The following is a 27,876-nucleotide window of genomic DNA, read 5'->3' as shown; positions in this document are numbered from 1 at the left end:
CACCAAGAAGATTTATTGTAATATTATTAATATCCTTAACATTTATTATAAATTAATCATTTGAAAATAAATGCTAGTTTCCTTTTAGAATGTGTATAACCGTAGCGTTTAAAGGCGTTTTTACAAGGATATGCTGAGCACTGCACAATGTCAACAACAACACGTTTAAAACGTTACCAGTTGTTTTGAATTCTTTTACCCTGGTTTCTAAGGTCATCAACTTCGTGGTTTCTTCAAAAATATCTTGCTTTTAGCATCTTTTTCATAATCTTTATTTAACATCAAACCACAGAATTCGATGTGAAACTAATTGATATTGGTTTATATTCGGTTCATCGAACACAATAATCTATTTACATAAAAAAAACCAGTATAGCTGTTACCTGAGAATAAACTCGAAAAGCGTATCTGAGCAAGTCACAATTATTTTTACAGAATAGCACTACCCAGAGCCGGATTTAGAAATTGGGAACCCGGACCTACAGTCACGGAGCTCCTATATAAATTTCTAAAACGAAAACATGTTAATTTCAACAAGGAAACACATTTAATTTAGTATATATAATAGATATGTAGACACAGTAAATAGCCAGTATAATTCTTGTATTATTATAATTTTACTATATTTACATATAATCCTTAAAATATATATTTTTTAATTATTCAAACACTTTATAGAAATATGATCAATTTGTTTGGAAATCAATTAGAAGTCCCTTGCCCCAGGACCTCTAGACTTCTAAATCCGGCCCTTGCACTACCGCTCATTGTAACTAGAATTAAAATGTCATGTAAAAGCAAAAAGTGGGGTAGCCTTAAGACAAGATAATCTGTATCTTTATACATCTATAATCAATTGTCTATACTCCACTCATTCTGACGATAAAATTTACACTCCCTCCAATACTTAATATATTTCCACATGGAATAGCGACTTGACTATGCCAAAGTTCAATAATAACTATGTTAAAGTTCGTAAATTACATACCATTATTATCTTATAGGGGTTACATAGAAACACCAATGCCGATATAATAATGCATTCGACCACAATTCGACCGCATTTCAAGAAGCCCACATCTCTAAAATATATTTTACTGCCTAGTACTTTTTATTGTTCGTATGTAAAGAATTACATCACTTGAGTCCTGGGTTTTGCTTCTTCTAATACCTAACTCTAATTACATAACATCTATAAGGTTTCTTGTTCTTTATACAAGCTTTATACATATATTTTGTAGTAAGAAATCCACTTATCCGATATGAAGACAATGATTCAATTATTACCGTATTGTATGAAACATATCATACTTAATTATAATAATGTACAAATAAGTACATCGAAGATCGTAGCATAGGAAAGGACAGAGACCATTTACTTTACGAAATCCACGAAATTCAGTATTTAATATTTTCAAACGTAATTTCAACACTGATCAGCAAGATCAGATACTCGAAATTAGTCTGAAGAAAACCTGTTTCATGCAATACAATGAGGATCCCATGCGTATTTCATGTTAGCTTTGCCTAAAGAGTCAAGTCGCAACAGATCCTCTTGAGATAATCTAAAATTAATTTGAATATTCGATTTGATTCGATGTGGCGTCAAGGATTTGGGGATAACAGCTACTCCTCGTTGTAACGACCACGCCAGCAATACTTGCGCGGGAGTCGCTTTGTATCTGCCATATATTTCTCTCACAATACTCTCTTCCATTAGGGTATTATTGCTTACAGCTAATCCACCGAAGGAGCAATACGCTTGTATTCGTATGTTATGACTTTCGCAAAATTGTAGCATGTCGTCTTGGTGATAGTGCGGGTGCCACTCAATCTAAGAAACAAGATGGACAAAATGACAAACATGTAACGGTTCTTCAAGAGGATCAATAATATATAGTAGTAAAAACGTCACCTACCTGGTTCACCATAGGTACTACATCGGTAGCTTCAATCAGTTCCGTTAAATGTCTTATTGTGAAATTTGAAACACCGATGGCTTTTGCTTTACCTTGGTCGTAAAGTTTGATGAATTCCTTCCAAGTTTCAACGCGTAATTCCGCATTTTTCGGATTTTGTGCATTTATATTTGCTGCACCTGGGAAGTGGATCAGATACAAATCTATATAGTCCAAGCCTATATTATCTGAGGACTTTCTAAATGCATCTGCAGCTAGGTGACCTCCTAGATCAGCTGGCGCTGTAAGAAACAATTTTGTTATTACATATTGCAAATAAAAGTAAATACGGTTCGATCTGATAACAAAATGTAAATAAACACTTGCCTAATTTAGTTGTAATAAATACATCTTCACGTGTTAGACCGTGTTTCGGCAACAGCTTTCGCAGAGCATATCCCAAGAATAGTTCATTTTGATAAACCGCTGCAGTATCTACGAAACAACGCTTGTTTAAGTGTTTAACGTAACCTGTATATATTATAATAAATAACAAAGATAATGGCATCTTACCAAATAAACGATATCCAGCCTCCAGAGCATAATCTACTGTCCTATATAGAACTTCACTGTTACGGATACGATATGTTCCTACTGAAAATTTAAAGCTTTTATTAACATTTGATTTCGTCCTAAGGAACTATTTATTTCAACATTAATTTACTTTAATAAAACTGCAATAAAAATGTTTTGCGTACACTCTATTAATAAAATTGTTTGTCTCATGGCCAATGAAATGTCAAATGGCCACTAACAATTTGTTTTGAAAAATGTAACAATTTCCATAGAATAAACTACAAATAAGCTGTCCAAAGACAGTTTTTTGTACTTATTCATTCATGTAATATAGAAAAATAATATACTTTTCAAGTGGACTTACATCCAACAGCGGGCATTTTGACTCCATTTCTTAAAATAAATTTTACATCACCAAGATTACCTTCGCCTGGCATGTTTTTGGCTAATGCATAAACTTGCTCAAATCTGAAACAAATAAATATTTTTACTCTTAGCTATACAAAAACGAGAAGTGTTACAGATTGTGTACAAATAATATGTATGTTCGTAAACAGTAGGTAAATACTGACGGTAGGACAGCTTAGCTTGGAAGGGAGGTCAAAAGCAGGGATAGCTGCCACGGACGTTCGAAAGTAAATGTATAAAAAATATTGATTGATATACTTTATTTCTAAAGAAAAAGAAATCGTTCAACTTTTAAAATTGTTAACGAAATGATATTTTGGTTAATGTTATAAAAAAGAAAGTAGTTATAATAGTAGTTTAAAAAAATACATATATATTTTGTAATTTTTGGTATATGTAATAAGTCGAATGATTTTATTGTACGTTTGTTTTTGCATATGTTTTCAATTAAAAGTATATCAAAGGAATTTATGATCGTTTAATCAACTTATTTTGTGATCGGTACCAAAGTTTGCTATAAATAGATAAAATCTTATCAACATTTTATTATAATTTTAAATCGGCATTTGTTTGTCAGTATCAGCATAATTAAGATAGTCGTATTAATTTAATTTGGCGTCACAATAGATTTAATATGTTGTTTTTATTAATAATAAAACAAATTGGAAGCGTTGTTATAAATAAAATAAAACATGACGGTACATGAAGTATTCATTTAGTAACAAAATGAACAGAGTTTGTTAAAACGAAAAAACACATTAAAACTAAATGTTTTTTTGTAGTATTACTAAATATGATGTCTAATGTCAAGTGAACGTGGTAAGACAACGTCTTTTTTTTAATAGAAAAAATCTGGTAAATAACAACATCAGACGAATCAACGAAGCGCTTAAAACGACTCGTTAAGATCCATAAAAGTAATAAATATGGAACCCAAGACGTCGGGACAATTGCACATGCGCGACGATTGCTTTTTTGTCATGACCGAACATATCCCCATTTGGCCAATAATGAGAATCGGTGATCTCATGGCGCCTCGTCATGTCTTTACGCAGTCACGCGACCAAAAATAACCTCCAGCCGCGCCCTGATGCAATTCCCGAATCGGAATTGTGTGGGAGGAAATATAGGCCAATTTGAAACCGATTAGATCAATTCTCTAAACGATTTCAATTGGCTACGAAACAGAGAATTTGTTTAAAGTCACATTAATATAAATCATTCACTAAAATAAACTGAAAAATGCCTATTTTTGTTGACATCTCCATACATAAATATTTGTGTTCTATCAAATAATGTAATTAATGATTCTGAGTTTAGAAATATCACGAATGATCACAATAATAAGGTATTTTAGCGTGACCAATTCGGAGAAACATGTTACGGATAAAGTACGTTGAACCTACTATAAATCCAAGTAACTCTTACGAGAGTGTTTGTGTATTGGTCTTCTCTTGATACCTTTTAAGCTATTTTGGATGAATCATTTGTATTCTGAATAGGCACAAAAATTAGAACAATTATGTACCATAGCGGTGAAGTTCTAGCCTAATGACCTATTAGCCACATTTAGAGTTCTGTTATTTTAGAAATATTTACTGTGTACACAATTACATTATTGTTTCAAACTGATTTAGTTTAAATATATACCTATATAGTATAGTATCATTATTTTGGACAATCGATAAATGACATTACATAAGCGTACATTAGTGATTTCAGAATTCATATAATATATTATAACGTTTCTAATTAAAAATAATCTTTTTGCATAACAGTGTTACCTAAGTTTACCCATCGTTTATATGATTTCAGTTAATTTGAGAAGGTAATCAATATCGTCCTCGAAAATTGTATGATAACTATCTCAAGTTAACATAAATGGTAATTTTTTGTACAATGCCTATTTAGTAATTATATAAATAATGTCCGGCAATTATTAAAATTGAATACATAGATTTTCAAATAATAAAAGTGAGGCAGTGATTTTATTAATTTCGAAATTGCAGCTAACATTAACAGCCTGTAAATTTTTCACTACTGGGCTAAGGCCTCCTGTCCCTTTGAGGAGAAGATTTGAAGCATATTCCACCACGCTGCTCCAATGCGGTTTGGTAGAAAACAGATGTGGCAGGATTTCATTGAAATTAGATACATGCAGGTTTCCTCACGATGTTTTCCTACGCCGCTAATTAAAAATTATTTAAAAAAGTTATCCAAAATGCCAAAATATGCCGAAAGTGATTCGAATACGGCACGCTTGATGTATTTTATTTAGATTAACAGTATACAGTTCTATGGCTATCTACTTTGGGGTAATGCCGGCTGCATTAGCATCTCTCGACCAACGACCTTTTCATGCAAAAAAGGGCTAATCGATTTATTGTCCAAGCCATAAAATATTTTAAAGGGGTAAATTTATAGAAGTAAAAATGTCACTAAGTGTCTCTTTTCAATTACTACCAATTTAATGATGTGGAATTATATTAAAATAGTTTTCAACCAAGACTTCATCTGCGTGTTACTGGGAGGGAGAAGTTATTCGCAGGTTTTAGTTCCTAAAAGAAACTTATATCCTTCCTGGATTGATCAAGCTCATTTCATATCAAATTTCATCAAATTCAGTTCCTCTAAATTTATTTTATACTTCTCAAGTCGAACGTCATCGAACGATTTACTTTCCTGATCGGTAGCTGAATTTGAAAAGTAAAGTATAATTCTTCTATATGTAATAAACGTTTTAACTTTGACTTGACTTTGATTAAGGTAAATTTATGATACGTTGTGTTCAGATTCAAACGTAGGTGGCTGTGAGTCACTTGGTGTTGTTCTAATGCACGAGGCAACTGCAACCTTCACGCGTGTAATGCGTTTGTTTTGTGACATTCTTAAAACTCAGGATCTTAGTGTAGGTGTTTATCTTAAAGTATAATGTTGTCAATATAAAGTAAACAACATTGAGAATGTTTTTTAAGAATATATAAATATTTGCAAGTTATTAATATAATATCAATTTCGGCACTTTTTTAATACCAGATATTTGCACCGGTTAAAATTTACGTAAGAGCCTACTTAAATAAATTATATCATAATATTCCAATATTGATTTTAGGTTACTTTGGACTCATTGTGTGAATCTTATTAATGTTAAATTAAAGCATTTTGTGTTTTTTTTTTTTTAATTAAGTTTAAATACAAGGGTTATTATAGTGCTCATTCAGTACACTCTCCATTCCCTAAATCTCATAAATCGACGTGATAGCAAGCAGAAGCAGATTTGCCAAAATCGATACTCGATCACATTCGGTACTCGTTGATATTCACACCACATTACAAATTAATGGTTCATGATATTATGTGTGTGCTGTTTAAAATGAAATACTTGAATCATAGTTTATATTACTCACTACAGATACTACACACATCATAACTATTACTTGTATCTATCATTCTATTATTTTTTATTAGCAGTAATAACTTGTTTTTATGTAATATATTTTATTAAATAAAAATAATGTTGTCAACGCTTGTCGCGCAATTTCCTTTTTTATTATTAAATACACAGCAATTTCTATCGTTCAAGTAATTGTAAACTTCATTTTCTTGAAAGAAGTCTAGCGTTAGATTAGTGTAAACTGTACGATTTCCTGTTATTAGGTAACTGCTGTTGCTCATCGTCTTAAAACTTTAAGGAAACGACATTTTTATACGTTTTTAATTTACTTTATTTAAACGTAGAATTTATGAGTAGTCTAAAATTTTTGACTTTGAATTTAAAGTCGTGAATCAAAAACTCTTTGGTTGGTAATTAAATTATTATAAATAAATTTTCAGGCTTCACAATTACAGGACAAAAAATGTTACAATATTTATGTACATTTTTGAAAAAAAATTATACTTGATGAAATATGCATATTCTAACACGGCACAATGCAAAGTCTTCCCGTAACTGTCAAGGTAATGAAAGGACCTTGTTACCGAACGGAATAACTACGGGAACGGGACAAAAACTGGATTTGATCGGATAGGAATTGAACGACTCTAGGCGACCAAAAAGTGCAATGCATTGCAAGATGCATTCCATTGTTGATTGGAAACGAGATTCAGCCGCCTTGCAATGAAGTCGCGGAACTAGTAAAGGTTTAAGACTAGAAAATAGTTATGGACACGGTATTTCCGTTTTTAGTAAAAATTATTTAAAAATATTTTTAGCTAAATTAGTAGGTTCTGTCTTCGTACGCCTGAGCCTTTGATAGTATTAGAATTTAAAAAAATATATGATTTGTTAATTTGAATTTGGAAAATATTATTTATTCGTAAAGAACTAATCATTCTTCTTTGTTTTATATTTTTGAAGTTCATTCGAATTAGAATGAGATTACTTAGATATTACATTAATATGTTTTCAAGAAGTATTCCTCTTAATTTTAATAATTAAAATTATTTGGTGATAATCATGCATTATTGCTAGCTATACAATTATTTATAATAAAACAATATTTAATGGTTGTACGACTTTGTGTTTACTAGAAAAAGGACGGGTTTTCAAATAATAGTGTACCTCGGTTAACGTCTGTATTGATGCGATTACTAGATGCTATTACTTAATTAATATCGTGTTGTATCTTTGTTTATCGCGTCCACAGTTATTCGTGGTTGTTAGTTAAGTTGTAGCGACCCAATGCAGGGCGTAATGCGGTGCCTTCACCGCGCGTTCCCGTGAGAACGCGACCGAAACCCGCGCCGGCAGCGCTGCCACATGCCATGTGAAAAAGGTCAAGCGCCGAGATACTTTTGCGAATGTGTAATTTTGTAATAAGGTCCTGTTAAAACATAGGTAACCCGAGTTAACGTTTGTTTAGACACGAAATCGTTTTAGTATCTAAAATGTCTGGCTTTCAGAGTTCCGTACGAAACATTATTTAATCTATATAAGTATTTTTATTGATTTGTAAAATGAACGAGGTTTAATCACATTTGTATAATTACGCTTATTATATAATACGACGTATGTTATCACATAATCTCACAGGATAACTGTTATTATGATCTATGGTGTAGAATTAGTTATTTTTGAATATATAACAACTTTTACCAAAACGAGTTTAATATTAGGGACAGGCCGATGGGTTTTTTAACCAATTAAGTAATTTATTTTTAACGAGTGCGGGCATTATGGTAATTTAGAACGAGTCGTTGTCCCTTAATAGCTTGAAGGACGGACAGACCTGCATTCCACTACAGTGAGAAAACCTAGCTATTTGCATAATTTAGAAATAACTGTCTGTTACAGATGTTTTCTAGCCAATAAGTTTAAAAATAACAATATATGTCCACATAATAAATATAGACAAAAGAATGCTTAATAAATAATCGCTAAGACTTGTTCTGAAAATTAATCTAAAATGTAATATCTTGTCTTGGACGTTTATTTGCCACAAATAATATGTGTATTCTTTAATAATTTATTAATAAGCGTCAAAGCAGCATGAGAAAATAATATTTCCTCCCACGATTATTCCAAGAAACTGCTTCGTGTGAAAACAGCGAACAATGTGTTTAAAGAACGACAACACTGAAAGGAACAGTTCATTGAAGACGGCTTGCACAAAACCATTATTAGTTGGACCCCTTCGTCCCTTACGCACTCAGTTTTTTACCGTTCGAGAAAGGAAAATATGTGCATCGATAAAGGTCAACAAATGTGGTCGACTCGAACACATACTGCAGCCATTGAAGTTCCTTCACACGGTCAAATACGACAAAAAATAATACAAAAACCGTTACGCTCCCGAAAAAATATTCCCATCACTCTTGAATGTCTCATTGACAAATCTGTATAATGTCTTGCCGAGTTTCTTGTATGAACTTTGAACGCAGATTTTTTTTTATGTCTTAAATTAAGCTCTTAACATGACAAGAAAATAATATCGGTACTCGATTCGCACAACTGAAAGCCATTAACAAATAATTTAATAGCAAATAGAATGAATTGTTAACATGTTAACAAATTATAAGACTTGGTACAAAAAAAAACATCATATTAGGTTCTGAAACGACTTATAAAGTTAAGTCAAAATACATGTTGAATGAAATAAATATGTATAAATATATATTATAATATATAGTAAAAAATTAAATTGCCAAATATTACGAGATCATTTTAAATAGTGGACAAAAAATAGATTGAAAGTTTGAAGATAATAAATAAATAAAACGTACAAGAAAACGACCCTTCTGAAGATAATGAAACACATGGGTCACAAATGTGCGTGGACCTATCGAGCGACATTCCGTGAATGGAACGCTTAACTCATAGAGATACGAAATCTCATCCTATAAACATTCTCACGATACCAATATTTAAAAACAGATAAGGGACCTTGTAATAATTCTATTTACTAAAATAATAGAGGTCGGTAGTGGTAAGATCAACCTTGGATATGTTGTGAGGAATGCCGGTAAGAGCGTGGTTGGCCTGAGGGTGCATTAAGCTATCATGCCATCAGCACACTCGTCTGGTCTGCATTCTTGAGCCGGGTCCGGTGTCCGGCTCAGGAATGTCTGCAGCTAGCAACCCGAGACGGAAGGAGCAGCGGCGGAAGCGGTTCATGGAACCATTCTACATTTTTCTAGAACGTTCGAATCGACTTGTCCGTGTAAACGTTTATAAACCTTATCTTCATCATAATATGGCTCAAATTTGAATTAAGAGCCGAATGTAGTTGTTCATTCTTTCTGACTATGAAATGATATACCCCACCAATAATTAAATAGCATTAGCAGCAGACATACTTTAACCAATTATAGACCTTATGTTGTAGTTAATAGACTGTATTTTGTAAATTATTCAGTGATGCGGTGCAACTTAATGGATCGCGAATATTCATTGCCGCGAAGCGCAACCGTCTCGCTCCAGTGTGCCGTGTATCCTGCCTATACAAAGTGTAATTTTCTAAATGTTTTGTCTTATCAGTATCCTTAATTCTTGCAAGAAAGATAAAGTAAATACATACGAGAATATTCGTAATTGATATCTCTACAAATATTTCAACTCAGAAATACAATCAAAAGGGTTGTGCTAGAAACTACTTCGTTTAGTAATAATTGTTATTCAAGTTTTTAATGTGTTCATTATTGTTCAAGTCAATATTTGAGTTTAATTTTTGTGACACTCGAAATATTCCATCTCCCGCTGAGGTGGTTAAACCTCAGGTTAGTTTTCTTTCTTGGTAATGTATTTGGAGTTAAATTGACGTCACAATTCGGCCCGGTCGATTGTTGATTAAACAACCGAGCGGGTCCCGCATGCCTCGTCCGTTTCAATTGTAAACAGTTATTGGAAATCAATTGAAACTGAACAAATTGCCTCAACGAGACGAATGAATGATGCTTTGAGTATATCAAATTCTTAGAAAAATAAACTTTAAATATCAAAATAGTTACGTTTGATTATTTGTATCGCTTATTAAAAAAATAAAATAAGCTTTCTTGAAGTAGGGTCTAACCAGTATATCTGAATCAATATTACATTAAAAGAAAATCTACAGTGGCTTAGGTTCGGTCTGTTGATTCTACAGAGCAGAACCAACAAGAAGAATAACAAATAAACTCATTATATGTATAAGTATTACTTTTGTTATCCTTATACCCTCATGCGAATTCTTAAATTATTTCATATGTAAGTTTGTCATAAAAGGAATTTAAAAAACACGGAATTATCTATATACATACATACAATAAAATTGGAGTGTCTGTTTGTAATATTAAAATAGTCGCTTTTTACTAAATTCATACGTGTATACACGGTACATATAACATTTTTTATTTTTATTTTTGTCCGTCTGCCTGTTTGTTCCGGGTAATCTCTGGAACAGCAGGACCGATTTTGACGAGACTTTCACTGGCAGAAAGCTGATGTCATAAGGAGTAACCTAGGCTACAACAATATCTTTTTTTGTTAATTTCAAACGCGCACGAAGTCGCGGGCACAGCTAGTTTGAGTTAAACTCACAGTTCGTTTCAACCTTTTTTTTATAACGTACCTACCATGGAAACAACGGATTGTTGTTGCTATTGGTTACCTAACGTTGATAAGAATAAAATAAGCATAAAATGAACCGTAAAGAACGAAGACGCAAGATATACGTGTAAATATAATTTAAACTTTTTGCAGTTGTCAAATGAGGTTACAGTTAAAAGAGATATACCAAATTTAAGTGCATTTTATGTAGTAGATAAGCTGTGAAGCGTACAATGAATAAACTCAAACTGTCTTTCATTTAAAGTATAGACCACAACAGACAAGATATCAATGTTACAGTGTTTAAAAGACATTTTATGAATGGTAACTTGTATTCTCAGCTTATAGGGCTACAGCTCGAGACAGTCATCGTATCAGTATCACGTTAGTGGTGAAAGTGAGGTCGCAGCTTTCTATCCGCCACGGTGCCGCTTGGCACCAGTCTTGCGAAAACTATATTCCTACCTATTACTAGTCAATTGGAAAGTTTATGTTATTAGATATCTGTAAAAATTTTAAGTTAAACAAAAAAAAACGCCCATGATTAGAATTAGTTATCAGTTACCACCATGTGTCCTGCCTTACTGTTTGTGATATTATTACAAACAAAGCAATGTCGCTGTAGTCGAATAAACGACAAATTACAAAGAGATGGCTCAATCAAGAATACCTTCTTCTTTAATGTACAAAATAAACTTGTCGAGTTGCGAGATTAAAAACACGACGAGTAAATGGGCCGTCTGATGGTGACGTCGCCGACGAGCATGGGATCAAATATATTTTATCCCATGTGCCTGTAATATCATTGGCTCATTCGCCCTTTAAACCGGAACACGACAATACAAAGTACTGGTGTTTAGCGGTAGAGTAGATAAGGCGGTGTTACCCACCCAGAGAGGCCTGCAAAATCGCCGGGTAAAATAATATGCAACAAACAAACGTAGGTAACGTAACGTTCCTATATTTTCAAAAATTAAAACATAATGAGCATAATCTATACGGCCAAGACGATACATCAACGAAACATATCAAAATGGTTTTCTCTTTAAGAGATACATTTAGAGCAAGTAAACGTGGTAATATAATTTACATAATACTGTTTTTGTTGTTGTCGGTGGCCGCTCTGATACCCGCAGTTTATGTGACGTTTTACGATGAAGGAAATTGCGCCGAGAATGCTATAGGGCATTTCTATTTATTGCGATATAATTATACTGGTTTTTCTATATCTAATATTCTTACACCACCGCCGTCATAGACTGGAGAATCTGCGTAAACATGGAAATAAAATTAAAAAAGAAAACTTCTCTTCACTTAAACTGCGCACATGGCAAGGCAACACAATAGGTCTGTTTCATTATATTGTGTGAAGGCATTCTTTGCTTCTCTGAAGGCGAAGAACACAATGTCCATTGTGAAACTTCTGCGGACAAACGACGTGAAACGAGATCCTTGTGCCGCTTAATGTATACGCGCACGCATCTACAATTCTACAGTCATACGAAAAAGTGTCACCTCGTAGCTAAATAGACATATGTTATTTTAAATATATGTGTTGTATTTAATTTCAAAACGTAAGTAATACATTTGTTTACTAAAAAGGTGAAGATTATCGACCGTGTAAGAATAAATCAAAACGATTGAAGTAATTTGAACTGTTCTTTGTCTCTAAGGAGACATTGACCGACAAGCTCACAACGTGACCATTTTTGTATTAGCTCATACTTATTTAAATCTTAAACAATCCTCTAATGTTAGCAAATTCATGAGCTGTTACGATATTTTCGGTATTAACATGTATATCTAATATATTGTGAATTTATGATTACAAAATCCAGCAATGAATACGATAAAGTTGTTAATCTCTTAATGCTATTAAACTTTACAAAAATGATTCGTAACGGTGACGTCACCGGTACAAATTTGGCAATGGCAGGCGTTCGACCTCCAATCGCAATGGCGTCGTGAGTCGTGACTTCTAGAGGTAGGTACGATGAAACTGCGCAACAAACTAAAGCAAAAATAAATTTTGTTTCAATTCTAATTATTATTAATCTCTTAACACATTTCGTTTACACTAATTAATACATAATAAATACGTATTTTGATATTTAGTTAAGCTGATATTTGGCTATTGCGTTTCTACTTTAAGTTTAGCAATACAATAATAATGGTTATTATTTTTTTATCGTTGTTGGGACATTATAAGCTATGACGGAGTTATGGCGAGCGTAACAATCGAACACCTTTATCCGTGGGAAAATCATTGCCATGGTGGTTAAACAAGAAGGTTAACTCCTCCATGTGAAAAAACTACGCCGTAATTATTTCCCAAGGATGCCTTTTTTATTATTTTTTACCATAAACTGATATATAAACAAAAGACGGGACCTAATTAGGTATTATCTTGTTTTTCTTGTATTATTTCCTTATTTATAAACGACGATTATGTTCCTACGTCATTATGTTTTAATACGTATGAACTAAATTTTGTGGAGCAATATGTAACCAATTTATGTAATAATACTCAACATCATACCTATTTAATAAGAGTTAGCTACTTATATTTTACGTAAGAAAACAATCAAAACAATCTTATATGTAAGTCTATTTACGTATATAAAGCTTGTTTAGAGGATACCTACACACTTTAAAATAGTACCTTGTCTACACGTGCAATTATTTAAAGTTGTTAATGTTTATTTATTGCACGGCATAACAGTGACGATGACGATAAATCCGATAAGCTATATTGGATACATTTAATGTCAGAAGCAATAGCTTGTCCCAATGTTGACCTTGTAATAATGAAAAAACTTGATTTTAATAATGACGAAGCAAAACATGTTGCGGAAAATATTATAGGTAACCGCTCCCATGCTTTAAATGCTTACATCCGTGTAGTCTATCGAGAATACCTACGAGAGGGAAGGGATTAGATCGGCGTTGAGTCAGCGGCGTGGCCCAAATTCCACAGAACACCATCCGCTAGTAGCACCATCAATGGAATACCACTCAAAGGCCGTTAAGCCCAAGCGCCAGAATGGTTTGCGCAGTCCTCTAAAAGCCGTTGTTTCATGGTTTAGCTGTCTATGTGGCATTTAGTGTCTAGCAGATGCTTTATAATCATAGAGACGCTTGAAATCAGTTCGGTTAAGATTTATTTATTGTTAGAGATAGAGATTTATTTATGCAGAATTTATGTATGGTAACATTTGAAGATTACTTAATTTTTTTATACAAAAAGCACTTTTTCTTAATTGTAATTTAAATGTAAGTTTCACTTGAGTAGTTGGACGGTTAATTAGTTGAATGCTGTGGGAACAGGGCGCCATAAGGTACAATGATCGCTATTATTAGTGAGACGACCTTCAAGACTGCGCCCGGGAATGTCTTCGCTGGTATCAAGAGCCCTATTTTCCAAGAATCGTGATGCTCACGAGCACAGCGCACATTTTTTAGAATACACTATACAGAGAAGATAGAGGGATAAACTAATTTAATATTTTAAAGACAATTATATATTACTAGAGGTACACAATAATGTAATTTAATTTCATAAGAATACTTGAACGGAACACGGAACACACGGAAACATTTTGTGAAAATGCATCTTGCATTGCAGTCTCAAAGGTGTTGTAAATATTAAACGCCGTCTTAAAAATATCTTTAAATATTGTATTATTATCTAATATGTTTGAAAATTTAAATTATTACAACAACTATTAATAAAGAACTTTAACAAATGACATAAATACAAATGCTTGTTGATGTTCAAGACGATTGAGGCGCACTATAAATTCCTTTGCCTTCTTAGCGCCAGCCTACCTGTGGAGTAAAAAAAGTATTCTGGTTGTAGGGCCGCGTCGGCGCTTTTGAGATAATTTATAAGGCTTTGCCTTTCTTGGAATTTCGAAATCTCGCCGAGAGAGCTTCGTGCCCAACTCACAGCTTCAGCAAATGGAATGTAACGGATTTAGATAGGAAAAAACTGTGCATTGTGTCGGAGCATATTGTGTGACGTCTCGGTAAAACATTCCAATTTTAAAAGAACCCCATTAAAATTAGATGCACTGATGGAATAGGTACAAAAAAAAAAACATCTGATCCCTATTACACAAATCAAATTACCAAAACGATATTAATCTGATGGGACAATTAATGTAGGTACGATATAATTTAATTATATATCTACGCGCGATAAATATCACTAATGATAACGTTTTACACAACTGTACATAAAATAAAAAATCAATATCTTTTACAAAACGAAACTCCGCAGTATGTTAAAAGCTTAATGTTTGAAAATAAGTTTCTTGTTTCATTTTATGCGTGAGCAAGAGGATGCATCTACATTCAGGTATTTTTGTGTTCACTTGGAGCTGAGTCCCGCCCGTCCAGACGATTCTGGGAAAAGAAGGCCGCATACCACGCCTCGGGCTGCCATTGGTCATTCTACTTTGCGCCCAAAGACTTACTTGAAATTGTCTCAGATACGCCGTTTATTTTTCAGACCAGTTTTACCTTCCATTACCGTTTACTTTCATGATGGCTTTTTAAAGAGTAGATTTTACGATTTTAAAATATAGCTATATGGTTAAATAAGTTTCTATCGATAGATTAAAACATATATATATATCCTCAAACAAGGCATGTCGGAAGAAAAATGTCAACGTTATGAATAACATTTCACAAAAATTATAAGATAAATATATTCTTAAATATACTTAGTACATGTAAATCGTAAACGAAACTTATGTAAATACATAATAACTGTACTGTAATCCAGGATAATGATAAGGACTTGAAATGACTAACTAATAAAATTTTGTTATTAGGAAATACCGATACCGTATGCTATGGACAGAATGCAAACTGTAGTAATAGTATTGTTATTTTTCAATTCTCAATAATTTGGATTAGACACTTATCACTTGAGACTGCGATAATATCTTTAAGGTTATTTACGTATATTTTTAAGTATATTCATTGTATTTAAGTGTGTTATTAGATATTTGTTTTTGCCTTATACTAATATGGTCTAGCATGCTCATACAATTTTATTGTTTGGTCACGAAAGAGTCGAGCAGCTTGTATGTTGTTTCTATTAACCGGTTTCATTCATTAAACCATAGGAATGCATTTGCTAGCATAAAAATATTCTGTATTGTCTTAACATTTAAATTACAAAAATGTTATTACAAATAATTCAATTCATAATCTTGTGAATAGAAGCAATAGATCAAGTGTATTTTTCTGCTTTGAATATTATAGTGAAGTAAGTCTGTAGGAACAGACTATGTAGGTTCGATCATAAACTAACCTAAGTTGTCAATATTTTACAATCTGGTCGAATACAGTCTCAAAATTTTAAATTAACATGGTTATTTTTATTACTAACAGTATTTAAAACGGAAGACAAGTGGTCTCGTGAACAAGACATTCGTAGATAATGTCGAAATATCGAACTCCAACAAATAAAAATAAAAAACATGGTAAATATCCCGTTTTAAATACTGTTAGTCTCAAAATTGTTATTTACAGATTATTATAGGTTTGCACTCAGCTCTAAATGTAGTAAATAAGCGATGTATATTTTCCATACAATTGTACGTATAACTAAGATGACTAACAATACTTAGAATTTATATTTTAATAATGTCAAAGAAAAATGAGGTAATACATATTACGTAAGCGGTACAAATATAATGCATAATATATAGCCTATCACATAATAGAGATTTCTTATACATATATATTTTAATAGATAGGTACGTATATAAATACAGTTAAGGCATCGGACGGCAGTGGAGGGCACGTTGTTCGAAACGTGCCATCTCCCTGTTCCGTGCCCTACCCAGAGAAAACGATTATAAAAATTCCCCGATCAAACCTTAAGAAGTAGAGTGAGAATAATATCAAATTGTAATATAAAGAGATCAATACAAAAATACAAAGCCAGAGTTGATACGATTCAGCTGCTTTCCGTAATGTTTGTCCATATAAAATAAAAACTGAGCAGTTTACGCTTCCTATATGCGCTGTTATATTCGACGCATTTTTTAATTTTTTTCACAAATTACTCGAAAACGCCTAGACCGATTTGGATTATTTAAACTTTATTCTATTATGTTGAGGCAGGTATACCAGTAGTCCCATATATTTTTATTTGGCGTTTAGAATGCACAAAATCGAATAACAATTTATTTGTCATCATACATGGCTAGGCATATAATATTTCTCAATAAGCGTTTTTATTTCTTTAAATTGTGTTTTATTCATAGAGGCAGTTTCCCAAGCTTCAAGAATGTATTTTTTATCGAAATCTATCAAGTCATTCCTTGGTTGTATCATACGCTTCCTTGCTGACGTTCGTCCACTTCATTCGCGTTTAATATATGATAAGGTGTATGTTAAGATTGATTTCTTGATTGACTTTGATAGTTATAAAATATACTAAAATATTGATTATGAAATTATATGCGTATAATTATATCTAGAGGACAGTTTCAGTAATTTAACATGACATACGTGGGCTATAAGGTGTATTAGAACGATATCGGCGTACATGCTTGCTTGTTACTAAATAAATTATTTGGGATTTTATCTAAGTTTTAAATATACTACAGAGGTAGTTTTTTTAAAACTAGTAGGCCATTTAAGATCTTTTTTTGAGGCCGATCGTTACTTATATCGCTTAGCTTAAAATTGTAAGCACCAGGATAAACTAAATTATTGAGGTCTTTGAATTATATATGAATGTAAGACATAAATAAAATGTGTTACATTTTTTTCACAATTTAAAAATTAATAGAATTATCCAACTCGTAAGGTGGCCAGCCTTCTCTTTTATGGTTTATACTGGATTCAAGCAAACACTTATCAAATAACTAGTTGTGGCTCTCGGTTTCGCTCACGTTTTTCTGTTCCTTGGAGTTCAAGCTTGCTTCATATCAAATTTCATCAAATTCGGTTCTTTGATTTAGCCGTGAAAGGACAACAGACAGACAAGAGTTACTTTCGCATTTATAATATTAATATAGAATTATAGATTATAAAAGTTAGTAAAAAGTTCAGGTCCGATATAGGCTATACTTACATATAATATATACAATATGTTTATATGATGTGTATTTTCCGAAGGCCATATGGCAATTTTATCTAAAAATTGACTTAAAAATTGTCTGGATCGACGGTTTCCATGGAAATACTGCCAAAAACTATTACAGAAGCAGACTAAATCTTTATGTATAATATTAATAAACCTCCAAACTGTCAACAACAAATCTATGTATCTTTTATCTATCTTTTAAAGATAAGTCACAATAGTTAGGAATATTTTTTGAAAAATACGTTGTTATAAATACTATTGGTTTATATTACAATGGAATTCATTTAAAATGTTTCTTCTGAAAAATTCATAATCTCTTTTTCATTCGGATAACTAATACTAGTATCCTATCACAAGATATTTAAATAAAACATTAGAAATAAAACGGGTTCACATACAATGTATTCAGTAAGTACAGTACGAGCGGTTATATTACTAAAATGAGTACAGATTGCTGCCGTGAATAAAAAATGGGTGTAATGTTCATTATATTGTCGCGAAAACGGGGCGGGTTACTAGTTTATTTAACAAAAGGAGGGGGGGATTGAAACGTATATCATTTTAAGGTACAGTGCGTGTATGTTCACAAAAAATTGGACGAATTTGGACCACACGCGATACTGGTAATAATCTTTGTTTTTCTACAGATTATGACTAAAACACATAACAATGTAAAAAATCGATATTTAATTAATCGACCGAATGAAAAATCTATTTAACGTATTTAACATGTTATGAAGGTTATTCAAATATATTGTAATTTATCCGCACTTTTTTAATCCTCAACACAACATATTATGTTACTTTCGGCATTTACATCATTACTTACTTATTTATTATTATTTTTAATCATAAATCCGTGAAGTCAATAAAATAACCTAATCTTGCATTATTTTGGTAATCTAAGCACCTGAATGATACACGACACGAATGGACAATGTCTAAGCATATAAGCATAATATTATTGCCAATAGAAATATAATTCATACTATATTAACATTCAATAATGATTCCCAAAATATTTAAATTGTTAACAATTTCACAGATTCTCGGGCGTTGTTCAAGACATTATATAAAACATGAATTCGTCGCTTAAGATCGATAACAATAACAAAAGTAAGATTTACTTACATATTATTGCTGATTAGGATGTGTTTAATGAACGTAAACTGAGAACTATCTATTAATTGTTAAGGAAACACCACATTGCACCATTTTGTGTAAGTCTATCGATTTTCCTACAGCCGCCCACTATGGCCTGAAGTTTGAACTCACAGTAGCTAGCGCGATCTGTTGCATAGAACACACGTTTGGGTCGCCTGAAAACCGGAAAATGCCAAAAATCATACGTAAAAACGACATACGTTTACTGTATAACCCATAGCGAATATAAAAACTGAAAATAAAGTTACATTATGAATATCTTGTTCAAAATTCTTCTATCACTACTAAATTGCAATAGTGATTCTGAACCGTCTTCTAGAAATGCAGAGTGCTCAGGTATATTAACGTCACGATAATCGCTGGTGATTATAACAAGATTCCGGATGTCTTTGTGTTTTGTGTGTTCCGTGGTGTAACGTAAGGCTTTAGGGATGAGGCGACAGCTGCAAAGCACGTGGAGCAGCAGCTGCGTAACGCCCGCGCACGAGCAAGCTGTGTCCACACCTGCGCCAAACCTCACCTCAATTTTTTTACCACCTCTATCATCGAAACAGACGTCATATTAGCATCTGCTTCAATTTTTTTTATTAAGAGATTGCGCATATTAACATTTTTATTGAATATATACCTGCCCTTATGAATTAACAAAATATATTGTCATTCCAAATGTATTGAGCTATGTATGACATCATTTGTCGCATTTTTAATTAATTTTACATTCTTGATGACGAAACTATCTAGAACTGACCTATTTTTCTCCTTTTCGGTGTTTACTATTGTTATTCATACGAAATAGGTATATTTGTTGGGATTACAAGTTGTCGCATCCAGGGTATTTAAGTGATGCAACTAATACGTAGTAGTCTGGCTAGCAGAGCATTTATTACTCAGACTGGGTACCTATTAAATAATTCTTAATATCATTAATAGCTTTGTAATAAAACTTTAGTCTGATTGATAGCTGTTTATATACGTGGCGCGTTTATTGTTTACACTCATTGATCTATGCAGTGTATGCAAACGTCACATTTTACGTAATAAATATTTATCAAAGATCTCAGTGTGCCTACTCGTGCTTGCAACAACAACCGTGTATCATCGATAAATAAAATCAAAAATCAATTATTTTCCTTAAGACTAGTATATCAGGTATCGGAACGAATATTTTTTTTATTTATTTTGTGACAATCATTTTCAAACTGACATTTAAAATATTTTACTCTATACTTATAAATATAATACACTCAGTGGAAAATATATAAGTGTATTTCTATAATTATAAAAACACAGTATATTTAATACATTTCTACTAAATTTTATAATTGCGATACTAAACATAAATGCGTATTTCAGGCATGCAAAATGAGACATCAGAAGAAGCAGAAGCAGAAAATGAAACAGCAGGCCCATCAAGAGTGTGCAAAGGTATACATTTATAAAATATTAATTCATAATACATTTTCATATCGAAATTTTAAAAAGTGTCTCATTAGTGTAGGTACAATATTTCCTTTCATTAAGTTATTTTTAAGGTTATGTCTACGTCACAGCTTATCAAAATAAAAAGATGAAAGGATTTAATTTATATAAAATTATTAAATGAAATAAGTACTTACAAATTGTTCGTATGCTGTTTATTACAATGTTACGATTTAGGGAATTAGGAATAAACTTGATAAAGCAATAGAAACAGCTGATAGAATTATTGGCACTGGCCGAGCGCGCGGGTTGGGCGGTGCGACGGCAGGCAAGTCATTCGAACGAAGCCCAACAGAGCGCGCCTGGCGGATATCGGGACAGTTACTAAACGTGACGCACGTATCGCTGGCGTGCTTGGAGCGCCATCGTAGGTTATAGTCGATTCCACCGACAGTTGCGAGTTTCGCGCTCATGGACGTAGAGTGTTGTCTGTTTTAGTATCGGAAATTGTAATTTAAAGTGAGAGTGAGAACAATAACTGTTGAAGCTTTGGAGTTGATGTGTTTAACGTTTTATAGTGAAATTTCCTGATTACAAATGGAACCAATTAGAGGTGAATGCTTTTTCTTATATAACCTAAATTTGGGTAATGTGTTTTATTCGAAATAAATTATTTAATTCGATAGGTACACATTGTATTTGACATTATACCAAGCATCAATAATAGTGATAAGTAATTTTTATTTTAGAAACAACTATTTAAAAAAGTAAATGCCTATCGTGGCATTTTTCTACCACGTCGACAGCTAACTGATTATTGAATTGATGCGTGATTATTTAATAGCTTAATAAAATTAATTTAATAATCAATTATGTAACATTATTGATGTAAACGAAGTTTTAAAATACAAACTGTTAGATTAACATTATTACATATACCTATAGATTTTGTGAACAGCTGTTTGTTTGCTCAAGCATATTTACTATAGTGACGATTATTTACTTAAATTCATTATTATCTTAATAGGTAGATGGATTATGACTTTTAAGAGTTATTCTAAAGTAATTAGTAAATATTATCGTGGTGATTAATGAACAAAGATGTATAATTAAATCGACTAATTAATTTTATTATAGGAAAATAACACTTTGAAATGAACATTAGGTTTTTTTAAAGAAAAGAGATATTATATGATCAAACTCTTTTTTAGTGTCCTTGTAAGCTAATACACTACATTCAATTATTAATTTTCATTGTTATGCTTGTATGAGTAGCGACATCTATATGTAGATGCTAAAATTACTTGGTAGAAATTACCCGATTTAAAAATACAATTATATTTGAAAATATAAGGAAAATAGTTGCCATAATTGCTATTTCTGAGAAGTATAAACTCATTTGTATTGCAATAGAGTAATGAAATCCATTTCACATGTTTAAGTATCCGTTAATAGATAATGTGTTATTGATAAGAAACTTAAGTGACCAGTAATTCTTAGAAAATAAGAATGGCTTAACTAGATATTATTTTATCCTCTTGTTAATGTACGATATACTTTATATCACATATATTTCTAATACGTTAAGAGTTAAAACTCGATGAACCTCGATCAACTAGTACGAATCTTAATACGAAATAAATTAATGTACTTTTTGTTTGTTAAATGTTTGGCCTTGTCTTTTTTCTCACCCAATTGTGCCTCTACCTTAGTGGCATGACCTCATAAAAAGATACAACTACTTGCTACCTAATTAAGGTATCCTTAATAGATTAATGGTTTAGGTATTTAAAAAAAAAACATATATTTAATTTTAAACATAAAAAAATACAGTAAGCGCACATAAAAATAATGATACTATTTATTTGATTGTATTGTTGTAGTAATGAGACTACTAACGCCATCTATTGGGTGATTAATGGTCTACTTATAAATAGTAAGCTTAAAATAGCTACAACTTTATCAACAAGCAAACAGTTTCTTCTTCATCATAATATAATAATTTAGATATTTTAGAGAGTTGGAATTGTAATTTTATTTTGAGCTTGAGAGACGCTTTATATGTCTTTTTGAACATTTTAAATCTTTAAACTTCAAAATCATCATGGATAATTAGTATCGCTTTTCTCTTGTTTTCTTAGCGGTTTATCGTCAAGGGTCTGAAAATTATGCTATGCAAGCTGTTTAAAATAATATATTATTATATATTATTTTAAACAGCTTGCCAAACTATCTTTACGATTTTCTATTCGACTTATCTTGCTTCATTCATATTCAAAAATAGCTGATGACTTTCATTTATTCAGTTTTATATTCAACAAAACGCCGCTTTTGTAAATAAGCTCCCCATCTGGCGGATGTTCATTTCCTCTGATATCGTTTCCGGGCTATATCCTTTGGTTCGCTTTTTTATCTTTCATGATGACAACCGAAGTTCGTAAACGACTTATGATCGAATGGACTTTAGAATCGAGGCGTCGTTGTACCGAAGTAACAGCATTAGTAATAGACCTTTAGCGATGTAATTTTAAAGGTACAAGAGATAATGCTATGTAGGTAGGTACATTGGTGTCTACATAGTGCTGCGTAGGTGCTACAGGCAAGGCATTGGAATTCGAAAGCCGAGCGCCGACCACCCATAGGCATGAGAACACGGCCCCGTCCCCTTCCCCACGGCTCGCTACGGCGCCGCCTCTCGCCGCTCTCTTAAGGCACAATGCTGAATTTCATTTGCTCTTAGCGCCGAGCTTATGGACCTTGGATTTGAGACTTTTTGTTTTATTTTCCTTGTCTGTCCCGTTTCATGGAAGCAACACATTTCGAAATCTTTGACATTCTCGTTTCACCGCGCATTTTGTTGTACATTTAATTAGTATGTTTTGCATCCTAGCTTATATCTAATTTTTTTTTTCTTTCTTACTCATATCTATTCCTATTCTTTCCTTTTCCTTAAACAATTACTTTTATATACAATCATACTTATTTTTAAACATCAAATTAATGTCCAATGCATGTCAATGAAATATAATGAATGTATCCAATTTTGACGGCTAATACATAGCTTGTACTAGTAAGTGCAGTCCGCATTCCACACCGTCACTTTTTATTCGGTACTGCTTAGACCCGCCCAGCAGTACTGCCACATTCCAAAGGCCCTTTTTTACGCTGTGTGGTCGCGGTTTCCGCTGAAGACGGCAACGTCGCGTCTCAAATATGAATGAAATCCGGTCGGCGGTGAACGGCGCGGCAACGTCGCCCCAGACGCTAGTCTGATTGAGAACTACATCTCTCCCGCGTCGTCCCTTCGCACTTCTCGCTTGTTTATCGTATCATAATATAGAATGTAGACGAATAAGTACGCGACCATAGCGTCTTGAATCGTGGTGGTCATACTTTATTTAACATGTGTCAACCACACGTGTTAACACTTTGCGTTGCTGCTTTTTAAAAAAATATTCCCGTTGGTCATGTCAGTTTGATCAAGAAAAAAAAAACGTGGTTGTCGTATTTTCGTAGTCGATTACTTTTTATTATAATTAAAATTACTTCTTTGTGATATCCACGAGACCTTTGTAAATATAGTCCTTCGTATGGACTCCGTAAATGTAACAGCATGGGGGACCCTATCTGGCGACACAGCTGTGCAAGGCACCCCACGTAGGCGAATTTGAACCCTCCTAAAAGTACGCACGCATGCGCAACAGCTACACGTCAATGATACTCGCAACCCTATGCGACACAACAAATACGAAGCTTACCATGGTCGAGTCGCGAAATACTTTTGTCAGATTTTAAATTATATCTTATTAAAGAGAACAAACCGTGAACTCCTAATTTGAGATGTGCTTTTGTTATTTTACGTGAATTACGTGTTTACATAATCGCAGCACAATGCCGTTATTAGTTGATTGCAAGCTCGGAAACGGTAAATATTGATTTTTGTGGCCATTACTATCCTTGCCCTTTTAGATTTTTCGTTAGTTGTTTCATGTTATCCATTGATTACGTGTACCAATACATTTTGCATTCAAATTATTTTCGCTCTATTTACAGATATAGATATATTTTTTATATTTATATATCACTTAGTTTAAATATTTATTCTTTATTTTATATCTTATTTGTTTTTAAAATGAATCTAATTGTATCATTCTTAAATTTTTGTAATTTTTAATACACCTAAATCTCTTCATAGACAGTAATAATTTACATTATTTAATTCAATTATGATACGATACTGCGTTTATTTGTAATTTAATAATCAATATAGTAAAATTATTTGTCGATTCCTAAAATATATTATTTTAAATAATTTAGTCTTATATTTCTCAAATAAAAAAGTGTAATGAAATAATTAGCTCGAAATATGAGAAAGTAGACTAGGCTTAAGTTTGTGAGAGAAAAAATTTATTGCGGTCGTTGAGTGCATGCGCACTGAGTGCACGCAGAGAGGGCCTGAAGGCGAGGCGAGGAGAGGCTGCGGGAATGGAATGTCGACGACGCAGCCGGGCCGGCCGCAATGGCCGCGAACTTGTTGTTATGAGAAACTGTTGAGCACACTTGTTTGCTGTCTTGTTTTACACAACTGTAACCTAAACGACATTAGTTACTAAGCAATTTGTAAAGGAATATATATATAAGTTATGCGTATTACGTTATTACAGACGTTTAACAAATCAATAACGGCCCAAAAAATTTTATTCTACTTAAAATAAACATGTTATGCATCAAACATTTCAAATGTAAACTTTATGAAATTAAAAGTCCAACTATGTTTTGTTATATAATCTTTATCTGCCTAATGTACTTATCGCGTTTATTTCTTTCGTTTCAGTGCCCGCGAACAATGCATCGCCGATGGCAGCTGGAATGTTAGCACATTTGCTGAAAAATCGACAACCATTAAGTCAGCTGGTGCTACCCACGCCAGGATGCGATTCCAATTCAGGAACACCTTCATCATCGCCCAGCTCCGTTTCCTCATCATCTTCTTCTGAACCTAAGAACGACAATCGCGACTTATTCGTCTTCGGTCCCGGGGGCCCCGACATGAAACGTGAAGAAGACAGGTTAAATACATTTGATAAATGGCCTGTATCGTTTTTGTCACCTGAACTTCTCGCAAGAAACGGATTTTACTATCTTGGCCGAGGCGATGAGGTCCGCTGCGCTTTCTGTAAGGTGGAAATCATGAGATGGGTTGAAGGTGATGATCCTGCTCAAGACCATCAGCGATGGGCTCCTCAGTGTCCTTTCCTTCGGCGTCAGACCGGCTCGGGCAACGTTCCTTTCGACTCAACAGCGGCAGCCGGCCGAGACGAGTGTGGTGTTCGTGCACCTCCCACAGCTACTACCGCTATTCGTATGCCCGGTCCTGTCCATCCTCGGTACGCTTCGGAAACTGCTCGATTGCGCAGTTTTTGCGATTGGCCCCGTAGTATGCCTCAAAAACCTGAAGATCTAGCAGAGGCAGGCTTTTTTTACACCGGCCAAGGTGATAAAACGAAATGCTTTTATTGCGATGGCGGCCTGAAGGACTGGGAGAATGACGACGTGCCGTGGGAACAACATGCCCGTTGGTTTAGTCGTTGCGCCTACGTCCAACTTGTTAAGGGGCGAGAATATGTACAGAAAGTGATTTCTGAAGCTTGCGTTATTCCAGCCCCTAAAGAACAGAAAGATTCTGCTACAACCACACCCGCACAATCGGTGGAAAAAACCAACGAAAAGGAAGAAGACCATGTCGAGGACACTAAGCTGTGTAAGATATGCTATAATGAGGAAAGGAACGTTTGCTTCGTCCCGTGCGGTCACGTCGTGGCCTGTGCGAAATGCGCTCTGTCAACCGACAAATGTCCAATGTGCCGAAGGACGTTCACAAACGCAGTGCGATTGTATTTCTCATGAGAAGGGTTCATCAGTAGAGGACTCGTTACTAGTCACATCACCGGGCGGCCCTGACTCGTGCTGAAACCACGCTCTGTGAAAAACCGCTTTAACTGTGATTTAATATATTTCGTAATTATATTAAAATATGAAGCGGTGGGGCAACTTTTAGTACTTCGGGCAAGATAGTTTGACAAACAGGAGTTTATTTTAGATGTTAAAATGATTTTAAATTATTTATTGTTTATTAAAAATATAATGTCACCTGTAAATAATATATTGTAAATATTAGCTTGTCATTTTGTCCCACCGACAAAAATGAAAGTTGTAAATTTTAAACTTTCTAATGCAATGACAAAGTCACCGCGCATTTATTAATATAATTAGATCAAACTTAAAAAATTGTTTAGTTAAGATTTATAATTATGAACATTGCCTAGTATTCATCCATTTCACAGTAGCGCTAAAAAATAGACATGTGAAGACTTTGTTGATTGCATTATAAAAGTAAAATGAATAATTAATTTCATAATGTAAATGTAAACATTGAATTTAATTGAACAATTTAATTTTTCCATTATTATAATAATAACTGCACGTGTGTTTGGAAATTGATATTAGTGCAGTATAGATATGACTTCACTATAAATAATTGTTCCTGTAAATATTTAATTTTGACAATAACAGGCAAATTAAAAATTATTAGGACATAATGATAAGCGGAGAAAGTGTAAAAAATGATTTTCGGTAAGAATCTGTCAGGCAATGCTCAAAAGCAAACTAGGAATTCGTGTAACGTAAATGTATTGATTTTAATTTGTGCGAAAATTCAACGGGTTAAAAAAGTTGCATTTAAAATTCACCTTACAAATATAATAATTAAGATGAAATAATAATTGAATAATTAAAGTCATATTTTAAATAATCGTCAAACAATTAATATCACATATTATTTTTCACTTAACTATTAGTATCACAGAACTGATTTTAATTTTAAACTTACAATTAAATATATCACTGCAATTAATTATTGAGAGAATTTATAAAAGTCACGTTCAATATGTTTTTGTCATAGTTAATTATTATTTCAACCTGTTGATGTTATTAATAAAGATAAAAATGTTAAATGGTATTTTTGTTTTCTTTAAAGTTGTCATAGATCTTCACACATTATTCGCCAAGTAATTTACTAATTTATTTTAAAAAAAGTTTTTGACACATTGATGTTAAAACACAAGAAATGCTATTTATGCCAATCAGTGGTCTAGTTTGGTAGTGTGTCATTTTTCACAGTAAATATAATAAAGTCATCATACCCTGTCGTCACTTCAATAAATAATCTAAATTACAAGTAACTGTTTATTAAAGGTAACATAACTCAAGTTGATATT

The 27,876-nt window shown here is 33.0% G+C and overlaps 2 protein-coding genes across 8 annotated transcripts; one reads left to right on the top strand and one right to left on the bottom strand.

Moving 5' to 3' along the window:
- LOC125066730 (uncharacterized oxidoreductase YtbE-like) lies at positions 1–20,940 on the bottom strand. Of its 5 annotated transcripts, none has more exons than XM_047674971.1 (8): positions 20,797–20,937; positions 19,381–19,684; positions 19,148–19,306; positions 2,839–2,942; positions 2,472–2,552; positions 2,286–2,393; positions 1,920–2,200; positions 1–1,834 (listed from the first exon to the last, which is right to left on the bottom strand). In XM_047674971.1, exons 4-8 carry the CDS (start codon positions 2,909–2,911, stop codon positions 1,481–1,483), a joined length of 897 nt encoding a protein of 298 aa, XP_047530927.1. In that variant the 5' UTR covers positions 2,912–2,942; positions 19,148–19,306; positions 19,381–19,684; positions 20,797–20,937; the 3' UTR covers positions 1–1,480. The 5 variants fall into 5 exon arrangements, with proteins under 5 accessions (XP_047530927.1, XP_047530926.1, XP_047530928.1 ...); XM_047674970.1 differs by having other exon boundaries at positions 19,148–19,335; positions 19,429–19,684; XM_047674972.1 differs by lacking the exon at positions 19,381–19,684 and having other exon boundaries at positions 19,148–19,335; positions 20,797–20,936.
- LOC125066729 (putative inhibitor of apoptosis) lies at positions 19,364–27,556 on the top strand. 3 transcript variants are annotated; one of them, XM_047674966.1, is made up of 3 exons: positions 19,364–19,516; positions 20,534–20,605; positions 25,434–27,556. In XM_047674966.1, exons 1-3 carry the CDS (start codon positions 19,432–19,434, stop codon positions 26,504–26,506), a joined length of 1,230 nt encoding a protein of 409 aa, XP_047530922.1. In that variant the 5' UTR covers positions 19,364–19,431; the 3' UTR covers positions 26,507–27,556. The 3 variants fall into 3 exon arrangements, with proteins under 3 accessions (XP_047530922.1, XP_047530923.1, XP_047530924.1); XM_047674967.1 differs by lacking the exon at positions 19,364–19,516 and adding an exon at positions 20,181–20,329 and having other exon boundaries at positions 25,434–27,555; XM_047674968.1 differs by lacking the exons at positions 19,364–19,516; positions 20,534–20,605 and adding an exon at positions 21,041–21,212 and having other exon boundaries at positions 25,434–27,554.
- Positions 27,557–27,876: the final 320 nt, after the last annotated feature.

The sequence above is a fragment of the Vanessa atalanta genome, chromosome 10 (assembly GCF_905147765.1).
Source record: "Vanessa atalanta chromosome 10, ilVanAtal1.2, whole genome shotgun sequence".
In the NCBI taxonomy this organism is placed as follows: Eukaryota; Metazoa; Arthropoda; class Insecta; order Lepidoptera; family Nymphalidae; genus Vanessa; species Vanessa atalanta.
Note: the sequence above shows the minus strand (reverse complement) of the source record. Positions and strands in the feature narration are given on the sequence as shown.